At 42.1% G+C, this 15,192-nt stretch overlaps 4 protein-coding genes across 6 annotated transcripts; all 4 read right to left on the bottom strand.

Annotated features, from left to right (window-relative positions):
* Window positions 1-3,865: 3,865 nt before the first annotated feature.
* On the bottom strand, window positions 3,866-7,373 carry LOC103996592 (uncharacterized). Its single transcript, XM_009417523.3, has 4 exons — window positions 7,100-7,373; window positions 6,811-6,993; window positions 6,667-6,726; window positions 3,866-4,285 (listed from the first exon to the last, which is right to left on the bottom strand). Exons 1-4 carry the CDS (start codon window positions 7,310-7,312, stop codon window positions 4,004-4,006), a joined length of 738 nt encoding a protein of 245 aa, XP_009415798.2. The 5' UTR covers window positions 7,313-7,373; the 3' UTR covers window positions 3,866-4,003.
* Window positions 7,374-9,693: 2,320 nt separating this feature from the next.
* On the bottom strand, window positions 9,694-10,155 carry LOC103996591 (uncharacterized). The gene has a single exon (XM_009417522.3). It carries the CDS (start codon window positions 10,153-10,155, stop codon window positions 9,694-9,696), a length of 462 nt encoding a protein of 153 aa, XP_009415797.2.
* A 1,165-nt stretch (window positions 10,156-11,320) lies between these two features.
* On the bottom strand, window positions 11,321-13,391 carry LOC135649595 (protein ROOT PRIMORDIUM DEFECTIVE 1-like). Of its 3 annotated transcripts, none has more exons than XM_065168115.1 (3): window positions 13,261-13,391; window positions 13,056-13,123; window positions 11,321-12,874 (listed from the first exon to the last, which is right to left on the bottom strand). In XM_065168115.1, exon 3 carries the CDS (start codon window positions 12,857-12,859, stop codon window positions 11,579-11,581), a length of 1,281 nt encoding a protein of 426 aa, XP_065024187.1. In that variant the 5' UTR covers window positions 12,860-12,874; window positions 13,056-13,123; window positions 13,261-13,391; the 3' UTR covers window positions 11,321-11,578. The 3 variants fall into 3 exon arrangements, with proteins under 3 accessions (XP_065024187.1, XP_065024188.1, XP_065024186.1); XM_065168116.1 differs by having other exon boundaries at window positions 11,321-12,868; XM_065168114.1 differs by having other exon boundaries at window positions 13,056-13,266.
* Window positions 13,392-14,077: 686 nt separating this feature from the next.
* Window positions 14,078-14,946, bottom strand: LOC135649597 (uncharacterized). The gene has a single exon (XM_065168117.1). The coding sequence runs from the start codon at window positions 14,803-14,805 to the stop codon at window positions 14,257-14,259; it is 549 nt and encodes a 182-aa protein (XP_065024189.1). The 5' UTR covers window positions 14,806-14,946; the 3' UTR covers window positions 14,078-14,256.
* Between the last annotated feature and the right edge of the window lie 246 nt (window positions 14,947-15,192).

Genomic DNA, 15,192 nt, shown 5'->3' with positions numbered 1-15,192 from the left:
CTCAACTTGTTTCTAAAATACCAACCCATCGGCGTTGACCAATTCTTGAAATTGACTCCTCGCTTGTTTTGGAGCTTTTCTGCAGAAGAAACAAACGGTGCAACATTTTTACTATAATTTATAGGCACAACATCATCAATCATAATGCCGCCCTGAAAAATGTAGTGTCGATTCAATCTTATATAAAAGAAAGCAAATCATAAGCCTCTTAAGTTAATGAAAACCTTCTGAGGAAGAAAGAAATTAGAAACACCAGTACATAATTTTGCCTAAAAAACCAACCCGCATATGATAGAGATTTATTTTTCCGATTTTGTCTAGAAAAGCAGACCCTGTGTGTGACTTTTTTTTAATTAAAGGAATTCTAAAAAAATTTAAGAAGAAAGAACTCCTGTTGACATATAGATAAGTTTAGATATAAAGAGCCAAGGTTCATGGAAAAAAAAAATGAACCAGTTAAAAAAAGAAGAAAGAGCTAAATGTTGGCCACAGACAAGTGAAAAAACAAATTCCACATCATAATCTGATCTACCCTGGAGAATAAAGGAAACATTATTGAGTTCCGTCATCCCCTGTTCAGTTTTACTGAGTTTTGGCTATGAAGACCAAGGATAGAGCTTTCAAGTCTACGATCCCCACAGACATGATAACATGACATGTTCAGCATCATGCCATTAAAAATGAAACAAGAGAAACTATTGACTATTATTTGATGTATACATGTCTGAGTCCTAATCAAGCTAAGTTTCATCTAATCGTAATTTACTCTATACAGAAAGTTTCTTGTATCCTTGGAATCTATTCATATTTTATAAACTAGCATGACATTCAGAATTCGGTTTCAAGATTTAGAAAGAAAGTACTAGAATAAACTTAATACTTGCACGAGAAAGCAACCAAAGCAGGAGGCCATGCATGCAGTGCCAATTTCTAATGTAAATGATAACAATTATTATTATGCTTCAAAAAACACAGGACTAACAATTTTGCAAGGTTAGATTCAAATTATATATAAGAGCCGGAGAGGAGGTAATGAAGACACAATAGTGTTCCCCTCACTGTTATCTACGTTGCTAACAGATGATACGGCTGCATCTATTAAAAGCACATTGAGACAAAGACAACATTAAATGGCAGAATCATGCAACCAACAATTATATGAATGGCAGAGATGATTTACTTGTGTAAGAATGTTGAAGGTGGCTTAATTTTTGTGCTACGATCTCCCACTTTCAGCACCAGCATACGGATCTATTATAACATTGATAACGGCTGGTTTTCGAGCAGAAAAAGATTCAGAAAGTGCAGAGTTGAGTTCTTCAGGAGTTCCAGCTCGATAACCTTTCCCACCAAAAGCTTCAATTAGGGAATGGTATGCTGAATGTGGAACAAATGTAGGGCCAGGGTCATCTTTGTATGGCCCAGTAATTTCACCGGGGGATCTTCTGTCACCCCCATATATGCCACCATTGTTGAATACAATTAGGACAACTGGAAACTGATATCTCACTAGTGTCTGCAAGGTTCTTAAGAGGAATAGTTAGGAAAATTCAAAATGATACGAGCAGCCAATTATTAACTAACACTACCAGAAAAGGGGAACCTCAGTACAACAACAATAAATAATCCAAATAAACATGCTTAGTCAAGTCGCTTAAGCAAAAGAAAAAATGCAATATTATTTCAAACAAGCAGATACATGACATCACCAAAAGTATCTGATGAACTCATGGTAACTACAAGTAATACGAGGTGTTGTCCATTTACAGGAAACATTAATCATTAGAATATTCTAAAGCAAATTGATACCATGAGTGACAAGTAAAAAATGAACTGGTAATACAGAATAAACCTCATACAATGTTCACATCCAACCATAACCAAGTTGCTTTGTAGCTTCTACCCATAGACCTTACTAAGATGACACTATACTTGTTGTTTATAACCATGTTTCCATTCACCAGGAAGGACATCATGAAGATTGATATATGCCCAACAACTCAAATTGAAGAGCCATGATAAGAGATTTAACCCATTAAAGATGGAGAAACTGATCCAAACTGGATGTGCAATGTGAACATCTCATAAACTTTATATGGTGCTGAGTTGAATACAAAGCTGAACTTATCACATGTACCTATATACTGAAGATGAACAATACAACAGGTACTCGATATTATTAAACAAGGGTAAAACAAATACACAGGCTTTTGGCTGACATGATACGAGGAACATAGATAAAGAGTATCTTGAGCAAGTGAAAAAACATGAAGAAAATAAACATTCCACCATTTTCCAAACTCCAAATCAGCAAGGAATTTTATAAGATTACAAGAGGTCTATGCAATGTTCAAATTCATATGATGGCTATTAAGTAATCATCTTGACAAAATGTAAGCAATTGCAAAGAGGAGGGAACTCACATACTTTTTAAGTATCCCAATAAACTAAACCCCAAACATCAGGGAAAGGATCAGCTCTATAAATGTTAAGTGGACTTGAGATAAGATCAGAAAATAGAGAACTTGTACTCAACTTTCAATATTGAGATGGAGATCAAAGACAGCTATAATTGATAGCATTGCCTCTGGGATCATATAAGCATGAAACACTATCAATGAAATCATAGGTGAATAGAAACATGCCCTGCCACAGAAAATTACATTCTCAAAACAATCACAATTTGATTATGACACATTCATGACTTAAAGTCCAGTGACAAACAGAAAACAATTTCTTTTCCTGTACACTAGGTCTCAAATCATGAAAATAACTTCCCTGCCTGTTAGGGAAAGACTGTGTACCTGTCTGATCCTCCCTAGTCCCCGCATTACCAAGAGCCTTATGTACCAGACAATCCCATATTTAGTATACACCCAAGCAGACATTATCATTGCAAGACGCCCAAGACCAATGAGAACTTCCAATGCAATAGAACAATACATACTTTCCGAAGGAGATACTGGAAGCGTATTGTCAGGATTTAATTGGAAATTTGTTATTGTGTAGTTATGCATTAATTGTATAAACTTTAACTTTAAAAGATGAAAAAGAAAGCAGATCTATATATGTTTCTCTTTTCACTTAATGATCAAATTCCATACAGTAATATGTGGATGCCTTTTATAAAGAGGACAAAGAATAACACAATTAACATGACAATATGCGCACATGGCACATCAATTGAGAGCTTACCTCAACTTCCATGGCACTGAATCCAAAACCGGAATCCCCTTCAACAGCGACCACCAGTCTTCCAGGTGAAGCTGGAAGCAACTGCACGGGTGGCGACGGCGGTAACAGGGATGCCCACCACCCCGAACATGTGTTGCACGCCGGCACGGGCCAGGGAGAGAGCCGCCAACGTGCTCCCGTCGATCAGGGACCGTGGAGAGTCCGCCATGACCAGTTCGGGCATCTGTGTGAGAAAGAGTTGAGTGAGCCGCGAGGGAATAGCAACGTAACCAAGCACGCACAAAAGCCCTTTATATACTGGACGGATAAGATTTATCTGGAGCATGTGCATAGAAGTAAATACCCACTCGGCCGGGCCCGAAGAGACTCCTAAAGAAAATAAAAAGCTTCCACCCGTCGATCATCTACCCATCTCCACTACCTGTCAATAAAAAGCTTCCAGCAATATTAGTCTCATCTTCCAACCATCCGACTGCCACCGCGGAGCTGTGGCATGCCATTGTATGGACAATCATAGGGTAATATATACATATGCATGACCACAATCCAACAACTAGGTAGACTGTCAAATGAAATGCTCAAGAGCAGCATGGTCAGCAAAGGGCACTGGGCAGTTGCCTCCCCTCTTTTGACAACAAAAGTTGGAGCATCTGAAATCAGGAAGTGGGCGTAATTCTAATGCATCAATACTTCATTCTCTTCATTCAAGACTAAGAATGAACACAAATACATAGATGAGTACACTTTAGAAGTTCAATGAACTTCAAGTTCATTCAAGGCTACGAACAAAAACGAATATAAAAATTAACTATGTGACACGATGACATCGGCACCAATATGCGATGCCTCCACCTCTACCTTGTGCAACTGCAATTTCCTCATCTATATACAACCAAATGAAGAAGGGATCTTTGGTAGTGGGCTCCCTTTCTGCTTGTCCCAGATTAATTTGCAACGGACCAAGTAGCCCAACCTTTATACGGATGTTCTCAAAAATGAATGCCAACATTCTGTTCTTCCATGAAAATTTGCCCTCAAAAGTCAGACATCCAATAGGCCCCAGATATACTCCATTCTCAATCCTTTTTGCCTGATATCCAAGTCCAAGTTATTAAATTTCTAAAGCATTTCAAGATAAATCATCTAACAACACAAGGAATCACACATGAAAGGAAAATAACATGGGAATAGTCCATCAGCCAAATGTTTGCCTGTATTAGCTTTTCATGAATAATGAGCAACTGATATAATATAACACGTACCTTTCTTTGAGAAATTCCATTACATACATAATACAGGTATTTGAAACAACAAAATCAAGAATAATTGCCAATCATTTATGTTAAATATTCATTTCATCCGGGACAAAGTAAATGATACTTCAAAAGCTTGTATGCCCTACCAATTGAGTGAATGCTGTTTCAATTGGTCCTTAGTAGGAACGAACAAATTAATTGATTTTGCAACTGATACCCTCAACAGAGAGCACTAACCTCATTAGCATGCATACCATTGCTTAAAGTCGTCATACAAGTTATTGGAGAAAAATAAGCACTTCCTATGTAACATAGTTGTATGATTCCTTAGGGAAAATTGACAACCATGTAAATAAATCTACCATCTCCAAAGTTAGTCATCAGCTTTTAGAGATAATGCTTTCATCATCAAAAATGAAACTCAAATATAGACGTAACTATTATCTATATGGTAATGAAGCTTTCATGACACAGCAGAAATTAGATAAGGGTCTCAAACATTTACAGCTACAAAAGCAACAATCTCATTCATCCAATTGATGAGTATAATAATTAATTTTATACATATAAAAAATGAAATATAGTGTTGCTTCGAGGACATGCAGAGTTAATGAGAATTAGACCTATATACTTAACAAATATCATACTTGTCCTTCCAAAATGCCTATTTACGACTATGTCTTCTCATAAAACCCAATTTGTGTACTAGTAATCTTGCCATCATGGTCCACTCATAAGCATCAAAACAAACCCACATTAAACGAGAGTTACCATGAACTATAGTGCAGAAAGTCATTTTTCCTCCCAACATTTTTCACGTGCACACTCAACAAATTAGCTACAAATGCTCTTTTCATAAACTAATGCAGACACATTCTGATACCAACAACAAGACAGTTGATTGATTTTATGAAGGTATTATTGATAAAGAGTAATCACATTATATAACATAATATCAAACATTTTTTTGACAGCACCAGGATGTCTGTTAAACATGGGAGCACGAATTCAAATAAATTGGACTCATAATGATATATATATATATATATATATATATATATATATATATGTGCAACTTTTCAGATGTGACTATGCACTTTGTCAGACTTGAAAAGGTTTATACAAAAGGAAAGAAAGGGAATCTTTTTTTCTAAGATAGAACACTTCGAGTTGGCTTAAATCAATAAATCACTTTTTTTTAGAAATAGGTCTTTCATGAGTATAATTTGAATCCATGATTTCATTCATGCATATCTAATTTATAAGGATTTTTAATATGAGATGTTTCCCCTAGCTTTTGCTGCTGCTACTACATTAAATGTTTAGAACCAGATGTGAGTACTGGCAGACTTGAAAAAGGTTTTATGGAAAAAGAAAGTAAAAAATTCTTCTTTTTTTTCGAAGTTAGAACATTTACAGTTAGCATGAATCCTTAAATCAATTTTTCTAGAAATAGCCTTGCATGAGTATTCAAATATGAGAATAGTTTGAATGCATGGTTTCATTCATGTGTTTCTAAATTCAAAGGATTTTCATCCGAAACTTTGTCCCTAGGTGTTGCTGCTACTACATTAAAAGTTTACAATCTTACTTTAAGTAATATAATCTTCTGCCCCTGCTTTAAGTAAAGATTGTGTTTGAGTCAAGTTTCAAAGAAAGCAGTGATTCTTTGGTTTTCAGAGTGATTAACAACATTCCTCCTCTGATTTTAGTTTGTGATAACACTATAATCGTGCAGCATTAGGTCTCTCTTTTTTAACAAATTATGGCCGGCTTGGTAATCTCTCAGTAGGCTTCAACTTTTCTACCTTGCTCATCTATCAGCTTGATCTGTTGGATGATCATCCGGGTTGACTAAAATCCCACTATCATCTAAAACCGAATTACAAGGGAACTTCTAGATACAGCAAATGCCAGACTGGAGGCTGGATATTTGTCAGAAAAGAGCTAGCAAAAATTAGAAATGAATCAATCTACATTCAGTAATACTGGTTTGTTTGTTTCTTCTCTTTCTGGACAGATTCACCTATTAGAAGTGCAAATAACATTTTAGGGTTTGTCGAAAAGATTCTTTGTCTCGATACACAATCAAGACACCCAAATAAAGGACCAATTGATCGTCAATTAGTGGAATAAGGAATGCAGTAAAAGGGCAAATAGCTGCATGTTTATAATAAAAAGTAATCGAAATGTGTCGTATCTATAAGTTTCTCACCGCTGCGTCAAATCGCTGAACTGCAGTGACTGGGAAATATCGACCCTTCTCCAGCCGACCCTAAAGGCAACAGCCCTCATATCAAATGCCAGTGAGAAGGAAGGCTAAGCGGCCAAAAGAGCGGTAACAGGCACTCGAGTTCACCTGGGCGGTGAAGATAAGCATCCAAGTCCTCCCCGGCGACTCTGTCCCTCCGAGGGTTTCAAGAAACGAGGACGGGTTAGCCTTCTCCTTCTTGATCACTGCCAGGGCAGCGAGGACTTCAGGCGCCGAGACCTTCCTGGTCTTCGCCGCCGCCTTCAGAACCTTCACGCTGGCCGCCACGCCCTATGAGCACATAAAATCACCGCCACGAAGAGGAGACAAAGATCAACAAACTCAAGGACCACAGAGAAGGCAGAGGAGATCGAGCCTAGAATCTGGATTTACCGACCGATTCCTCCTTGGGCAAGGGCACAGTGCTCCTCTGGTCCTCCTCTAGGGCTCCGATCTCCGGCGCGGCTGCCCCCGGCCGCAGGATCCGGCGGCGGCGAGGCTCTGAGGCAACGGAAAGAGGAGCGATTGGGGGTGTGAGGAAAGGACAACGCTTGGGTTGGGGGAGAGGAGAGGGCGAGAGCGAGGGCGGACGGAAGGAGAAAATTGCCATCTTCTTTTGCCGGGTTGAGAAATTTTTGGAGGGAGATAAAAACCGTGTGGTTTTGAAATAACACACATTCTTTCTATCTCAACTGCCCCCAATAATAATAATAATAATTATTATTATTATTATTTGTGGCCATGATATAACCCATACTAAAAACCATGAAGCAAAGTCATATTCCGTTTCGTGCATGATCATATTGTGGCAATGGATAAATTTGCTGCAACGCTAATCATCGACAGATCATAGAACAGAATTTACCTCTTAGAGGATTGATGAACCAATGTTCCGAGTTTATATATATATATATATATATATATATACACACATCATGTGAAATGATGTGGTAGACATCAATCGTGTTCGACTCAACTTGATTTGGTTGCGGGTTGGATTTATGTAGGTATTGCGTGGAACGAACAAGCTCCTTATCTAGAGGGTTGTTTATGGGTGTAAGTAAAAGAAGTGGATGTTCCTTTGTTTCATGGTTGCTTTTTCTCAGGAACTGGCGCAACCATGTGGGAGTTGCTTCTTCCACATATAAAAGTTGCTTCATCGTGTACTATCGACATGTGCCATGAGAAATTGAAGTACCTGTGGCCTGTGACGGTACCAACAGAGCAAGAAGATTGGAATTGCGACCCAAAGATGCTCTCTTTATGACACCACGATAAATGCATCACGAAACAGTTGACTCTGAAGCAGACAGAGATCACACTTGTAATCTGATGGATTGGCCGAACGGTTTTATGCTAGCAATGTACATGGCAGATGAGCTTTCGTTCGGCTTCTGTGACATGATAATTCAGATGAGATGGGATCGATCCTTCACAAGGGAATCTAATTATTACGGTGATGATAGCCCACGCTGGAAAGCACTGATGTAATTCTCGAAGTGGACGGCGGGCCGCTAAGCTAGTGGAGTTTTAACAGTGTGAGAATGGGAGAGTTCCGAGGCTTCATTGCTTAGTTGCGAAGGACGCCCATCCGAAGTCATCTCGTCGGGACAAGAAAGCGCCTGACATCGATACCATTACTTCACCATGGAAATGGTGCATTGAACTTGGCCAGATCGTGGTGGGGCTCGTTATACCGGAGATTGACAGGTACGTGAAGACAAAAACATATGTTACTGTCGGGTGTGATCACAAAGAAGAAGGCAGGATTCATCCTCCTCCTATGCGGAACAGAATTGGGTTAACGGCGAAAGGAGATTCTTCGACTGTAAGTTATGAGACCTTTTGCTTGGGACACTGATTGCGCGTCTCTCTCGCTGATGGTGAAAGCCATGAAGCGGCTGGTATTTGGGGTTTTTGCAGACCGAGGCGTGTGGGGGCAGCATCCGCTCTTTCCTCCTCCCTACCTCTCTGCTTCCCATCCAATCCAAAGTAGGATGGTAATAATACTATTCTCTTTTGGCTCCTGTGTTACTGCCAAGGTAGAAAATTAAGCTAAAGACGGAGGAGACATCGATCCAAACACGAAAACCCCACAAGCAATGCAGAGAGTTTTGGGCGGTGGAATGTAGCGTAGCGTAGCCAAGTGTTGAAGATAATTAATTTTATGATGATTGCAGTATACGCGCTAGATTTTGACAACAATCATTTGAGGATCGGGTCCCTTCTTTACTTGTGGGAGTATCCAAATAGCTGGAGATATGATCCTATCCAGACCGCGTTAATTAGCTCCCGGTGTGAGTGGTGGGTGGGCGGATGCACCAAAATCTATACCCACTTGTTGCTTCTAGGCTTCAGCTTAAACTATACAGGCCTCACCTGGAAACAGAGCGCAAGGCAGCGGGGCTGTCATTCCTTCATCTCGTACATTTATCCGTAAGCATCCTCGTCGAGGTTCGAAGCTTACGCGTAGCTGCCAGATGTTCCGTCCCCGACAGGAACGGAACCATCATCGCATCAAGAAACAACGAAGTAGGCATACAGACGCTTCAAGTTTGGCGATCTTGCTGATGATTTTATGATATAAATTAATCAAGCCACTTCAGATTTTTTTTGGGAGGTAGAATCGAGCATGAACATGCCTCAGCCAGAGACCCATTTTACGAGCGGCTCCGATGATCGATCGTATCAGTTTTGGATCCACGAAAAGCTCCTCCGCTTTACTTGAAGCACGTTACTGATGGAGAAGACGACCGTTGCAGGGTTCTGCTACTTGTGTCTCATCCTTAAGAAACCATCAGCCAACACTGCTGTACTCGTTCCCTTTTCAGTCGGATTTTGCAAAAGCGTCGAGCGAGTCCTCGATTATTACCTCACGCAACATCCATAATTCATTTGCTCGCTGAAGCATCTATGGCAGGACTGAACGAATTAATTGTAATATTCTATAAAGCTATGGAACAAGTGGAGTACACAGACATTAAACGCCACTCAACCGAGATGCATTCCGGCCAGAATCCACTTCGAGGCCTGGATCAGATGGAACAAGATCAAGATCGCCGACGTCGGAACGCTCAACGCAAGCACCGCCATCAATCCGATGGCGACGCTAGGCCTTGTGTTCATCAGTAGGGTCTGCAACAAGCACAGGATGTCGGAGACGTCGGCGTGGTATCTGGCGTAGTAGCGCTTCTCCCAGTCCATCCATTCCGACGGCGCCTCATAATTCCTCTCGGCCATCTTCATCTCGTGGATCCTCTTCCTGAGCACGATCATATTCTCGTCGACAAGCCCGCCGCCGCCGCTGTAGTCCCATCCGTAGCCGTCCCTCCCTGCCGCGACTTCGATCGATCTCTGCCGATTCGGAAGGTGCGGTCCGGCGTGACGGTCCGACGGTCGGGCTGGAAACGAGGAAGGGTGGAGCGATGGGCAGGCGACGATGGAAGTATACATTCTGCCGGTTGAGAAGAAGAAGAAGAAGCGGAGCGGAAAATTGGAGATGGGAAGAATGGGAGTCGGGAGACGGGGAGATGGGGCGTATTTATAATAATATTAATACAAGGGGGATTGATGGTGTCGATGGCACGTGACACGGAATCCTGGGCAGGTAGTTAACGGTCGACGGGCACGTGTCGATGTGCTAGCCCCGGCTCTGCTTCAAAATGCCTGGGAAGAAGATGTAGTCGGCGCCTTCAGTTGCGGTCGTAATGTATGCTTATCTTAATATAGATTATTCTTATGCAAACAAATACATATCTATTATTATTATTATTATTATTATTCTTTGTGTGACTTAGGTTATTAGAGAACTCATCAAAGGAAAGCTGGAAGTTGACAGGTAAATTTCATTTAGGGGATCACACAACGATATCATCGATCACTGGCCTCGTAAGATTTAAACTTTGACCGTGGGAGGGGTCTTTGTAGTCACTGGGTGTGCCGAGGATGCACATTTATTTACATGCGCTTACGGTCCAGCAAGGAGGAGAAACGCACGGTGGATTGTGGTAGATCTCAATCCATAGCCATGTCAAACCGAGGCAAACATGGACCAAAATGGGGGCTCCACGTCAGCTACATCCCACAACTTGTAATTCTGTAATTATGACTACATATCATTATAGTTTACCAGTTAATTTTTTTTTGGCTAAATTTTAGTGGGTCTACGTCGTTGATGTTATGGAAAATAAAACAAAGTCGAGTTATGAAACAACAATAACAAAAAAATATATAAATCTTGACTATTTAGATCAATTATATAAATTTTTTATCATCATTAAGATTAGTAAAAAATTAATCTTAAAAACAAAGAAAATAAATATGCTGGTCATCATTGGTTTTCTTCTTACAAGAAGACAACATTGTAGAACAAATAGTTACAAGATAATCTTTTTGTGACAAGATACAGTTGAAAACTTGGACGATCCTTCTTTATCTAAATGATTTTCCTTCATTATGAACATTTTCTCCTCACAATCCCCACAAGTATTGACTAAACCTTTATCCTCAAAGCAAGAACATGAATGATTGATTGTCTAGTGTGCCAAGATACACACACACAAGAACCAAAAAAATCACATGAAAAAGAAAAGAGAAAAAAAGACAGGAGACTACAAGATAAAAAATATTGAACAGAGTATATTTCAATGGAGCTATGACGTCCACCCTATGATACACTGGGTACAAGGCATCCAGTCCGCTAATCAAATTGACAAGATCATACTATATTACTGCTTCGGCTTACTCTTCAAAGGCAAAATTGTAAGCTCCGTTGGACTGATTAAATCATGTTTTGCAAACAGAGCAAAATCACACAGGGAATAAGCTATTTTGAAGCTTCAAACTACCTTGCGTTCTCCTCGCCCATGCCCAAGTTTCACTCTGCATCTTCCTCATCAGCGTGAAGACTGCTGCTGCAGAGATCCTCCATGATATGTTCTTCATCATGACATTCTGCCATCTGAGCAACCAGATCTCCATTATATTGCTTGTCGCATCGCTCATCAAGTTGCTCCAGTCGTCGCTTCTGGTTGGTATTTCTACATCCCAGCGAAACCAGGTCCAACATTTTCCTTCGTACTGCATAAACAGGGTTGGGCTCAATCAAACAACCTTTGCTGTAAGCTTCTCTAAGAAACACGGTTTGGGTGCTCCCCTTGGTGGAGATGTAAAATATGCCTGGGTGCTTAAGAATGAGCTCCCTCACATTAACTTCCATGCTAAAATCTCTTCTGTAATGCGACAACCTTTCGACCTCAACCATCTTCTCCATTGTCAAACTCAGAAATTCATGAAGAATGCCGACAGCACATTTCTCAAAACGCAGAACATTGCAAATCCTGATAACATGCTTCTTCTCATAAGGCTTTGTGTAAGGAAGCATCTGCCAGTTCTTCAGCCTTTCTCTCGATCCTTTTTCGATCTTAAAACCTGTAGGAAACTGAATTGGAAAAGCATACTTGGTTTCGTGCTCACCCAACCATTTCTCTCTGTACTCTTTCTCCCTCCATTTCTCAATCTCAGCTTCAGCCAAACTTGCATCTCGAGAGATGAGTACCAAGGTATCAGGAAGTTCAACTCTAAAACAATCTGGATACTTTGGAATCACTGAATCCCTGAAATCATCCGGCAATCCCAACTCCCTCCTTGAAAGCCATAGTGCATGGAGGTTCAACGTTCCAAGAGTTGACATCATCAGAAGCTTCCTCAAACGCTGAACAACAGTGAATTCAGATGCTCTAATGACCCTAGCTTCCTCCGCAATCAAATCGATCATCTTTTGGCTGAGTTTGCAACAAAGATTCTTCTTAACAGGGTGAATGTACGTCTCAAAAATATGGGGATACTTGTGAAGAAAGTCACCTATTTCTGTATTCAAGCCAACCATGTGTTTCCATCTAGAGAGGAGCTGAACGGATGTGTAGTGACCCCTACGTTTTGCCATTAGCTCATGAACTCCCATTACCGACCTTAGCTTCTTCAACTGATTCATCAGCTTGTCAAGCTTGAGATCTCTTGTTCTGTTCTCCAGACGAGTTTGTGCAGAATCCACTGGTTTCTTCCATCTTTTCTGTATGCTGCAGTCAAATGGGACAAAGCAGCACATCTCGTTCAATGTGGGAGAAGAAACCTTCTGCAATATGCTTGTTCGTAGCATTCTCGATGCCTGGACCTTAAAAACGAACTATTATTATTCAGCGTCTATATCATGAAACTAAACCATCGATAACCATTGAAACAAGAGCGAGGATTATTTTCTTTAAAGTGAAAGAAGTGGAGACCAGTATGTATCTTATCAAACAAAAAGAAAGACGAACCAACGCTTTTGCCAATGAACAAGAAGACTTCCTTACCCTCCAATGATTCGAACCAATGCAGATTTGTCATCAACCACCGACTTCCCTCCCACAGATAGAAGTTCCTGCAGTAGCATGAACATCCATTCTGATCAGACATCAACTCAGTACCACGATTAATATACATGTATATAGGAAACCGCAACAAGAATCCGGCTTAGTTTCCTTAAAATCAGTCCTCCGAGTGAAACAATTTCCTGACTTGTGTCCCTCCCGAGGGTTTCAAGAAACGAAGGCGGCTCAGCCTTCTCCTTCTTGATCAGTGCCAGGGAAGCGAGGACTTCCGCCGCCGGGACCTTCCTGATCTTAGCCGCCGCCTTCAGTACCTTCACCCTGGCCGCCACCGCCCTATGAACACATAAAATCACCGCCACGAAGAAGAGCCAGAGACCAACAAACTCAAGGATCACAGAGAAGGCAGAGGAGATCGAGCCTAGAATATGGATTTACCGACCGGTACTTCCTTGGGCAAGGGTATAGTGCTTCTCAAGGGCTCCGATCTCCGGCGCAAACAAAGAGAAAGCAGACGGTAGGAATTTGATGAATGGCAGGCAGCGAACCAGCAAATGGCAGAAAGCGGTGGCGCATCAGGTGACTGAGCAACCGAGCGTGAAGAGATGTTGTTGTTTGGGGGCGAAAGATGGTTAGGGTCACCACAGTGAAATGGAGGAGGAGGTTTTCTAGAAAAATCGAATCGCTTGTAATTACTTGTTTACCCTTCAGCCGAATGTCTTCGATTGTGTGTCCGCGGTTCATCACGAAACAGCGACCGTGAAATTAGCAGATAAGACCAATTAAAGAGAAGGAAGCTGTCACGTGATCAAACCGGTGACAGCCACGCACCGTGATTCTTGGCACCACCAGGAGAGCCCGTCAGATGCGATCGGAATTGAATAGACGGTCCAGATTCCATCCACCAAATGAAAGCGCAATGCAACGCGCACATCAGTTCCCACCACGACTCTCAAAGCGTGAAGAACCCGCCCACCGACCGCCCCTTCCCAAAAGTGATTCCGATCTCAAAAAGACCGTCCACCCCTAAAGATGATCATTTTTTATTTGGTCCATAATTTGTCTTTATTTCTTCTCCCTCCATGTTTCCCTGCCTAGGAAATGAAAAGGCTTTACATGGTGGGTGTCGTCACCATAAAACAAGTCTACAAAACCTTAAAAAAGATCGATAAGCGCCGATGCCATCTCAGCCGGCGGGAAGCGACTCCGGGCGCCACAAGAGATCAGACGGATCATATGGCCCCGATGCTACCTCCTCGGGGTAGTCGAACACCAGCCCGTCCTCGTCCGCCACCATCGCCATCTCTCTCTCCAGGCCGAACCCCCCGTAGCTCTCGATCGGATCTTCAAAACCCCAAATCTGCCCAAACCCGACTCCCTCCGGCTCCGGCACGGCTCCCAGCCCCGCCGCTTCAGCGGCTCCTACATCCTCGTCCACCGACGAAGCGGCTGCGGTCGGCGGGAGGCCGAGCTCGTCGTCGGAGGCCTCTAAGAGATACCCGAGTTCGGGCTGTCCCGCCGAGACCGACGGCTCGTGCTGTAGCTTGGAATGAGGCGACGGATAGGCGATCTCCTTCTCCAAGCTCCTGATGACCGACTCGAGGTCCTGGTTACCAGCGCCGGGATCGTCATCAAGCATGTCGAGGAGAAGATCTGCCCGGAGGCGCTTGACCTCCGGCGACTCCGACTCGTCGGAGTCCTCGCGATGGCGCTTCTGCTCACCGGAGCTCTGCATCAAGAGGGAGGAGAGGAAAGATTGGTGGGGCTATAATGGGAAGACAGAATAAAGGCGAACCCAAAAAGTGCGATGCCGAAGGGGTAACGTGGGAAGGTGTGAAAAGGGAGGGGGGTGTTTTGGGCAGGGAGGTGGGGTGTTGTGGTGGGGGTTTATATAGGGGCGCGGGTGGTATTGTGTTTCCAAGGGGTTCTTTGGGCCGGAAGATCATATAACACGCACCAACATTAAATAAACACTAGTAATCGGCGACAACGGACGTAAAATAATAAGAGGGAGTAAAAAAGGAGGAGAAAGAGAGAAGGGACGGGTGCGAAGGCGTGGAACGAAATCGAGTGGATTTTCCATGGTTTTGTTTTCCAAATTTAATTTTCTGGACGCGTCCGT

Source organism: Musa acuminata, chromosome BXJ3-9 (assembly GCF_036884655.1).
Source record: "Musa acuminata AAA Group cultivar baxijiao chromosome BXJ3-9, Cavendish_Baxijiao_AAA, whole genome shotgun sequence".
Classification (NCBI taxonomy): domain Eukaryota; kingdom Viridiplantae; phylum Streptophyta; class Magnoliopsida; order Zingiberales; family Musaceae; genus Musa; species Musa acuminata.
The sequence above is the reverse complement of the archived record's forward strand: the minus strand, read 5'-3'. Positions and strand labels throughout refer to the sequence as shown.

What these genes read in the sequence shown, in the direction of transcription:
- LOC135649595 (XM_065168115.1), bottom strand. Translation starts at nt 12,859, where the DNA reads ATGCTACGAACAAGCATATTGCAGAAGGTTTCTTCTCCCACATTGAAC.
- LOC135649597 (XM_065168117.1), bottom strand. Translation starts at nt 14,805, where the DNA reads ATGCAGAGCTCCGGTGAGCAGAAGCGCCATCGCGAGGACTCCGACGAG.
- LOC103996591 (XM_009417522.3), bottom strand. Translation starts at nt 10,155, where the DNA reads ATGTATACTTCCATCGTCGCCTGCCCATCGCTCCACCCTTCCTCGTTT.
- LOC103996592 (XM_009417523.3), bottom strand. Translation starts at nt 7,312, where the DNA reads ATGGCAATTTTCTCCTTCCGTCCGCCCTCGCTCTCGCCCTCTCCTCTC. An exon ending in CCTTGCCCAAGGAGGAATCG is followed by an intron (nt 6,994 to 7,099) that starts GTCGGTAAATCC and finishes ATGTGCTCATAG; the next exon opens with GGCGTGGCGGCCAGCGTGAA. An exon ending in TTCAGCGATTTGACGCAGCG is followed by an intron (nt 4,286 to 6,666) that starts GTGAGAAACTTA and finishes CTTGGATATCAG; the next exon opens with GCAAAAAGGATTGAGAATGG.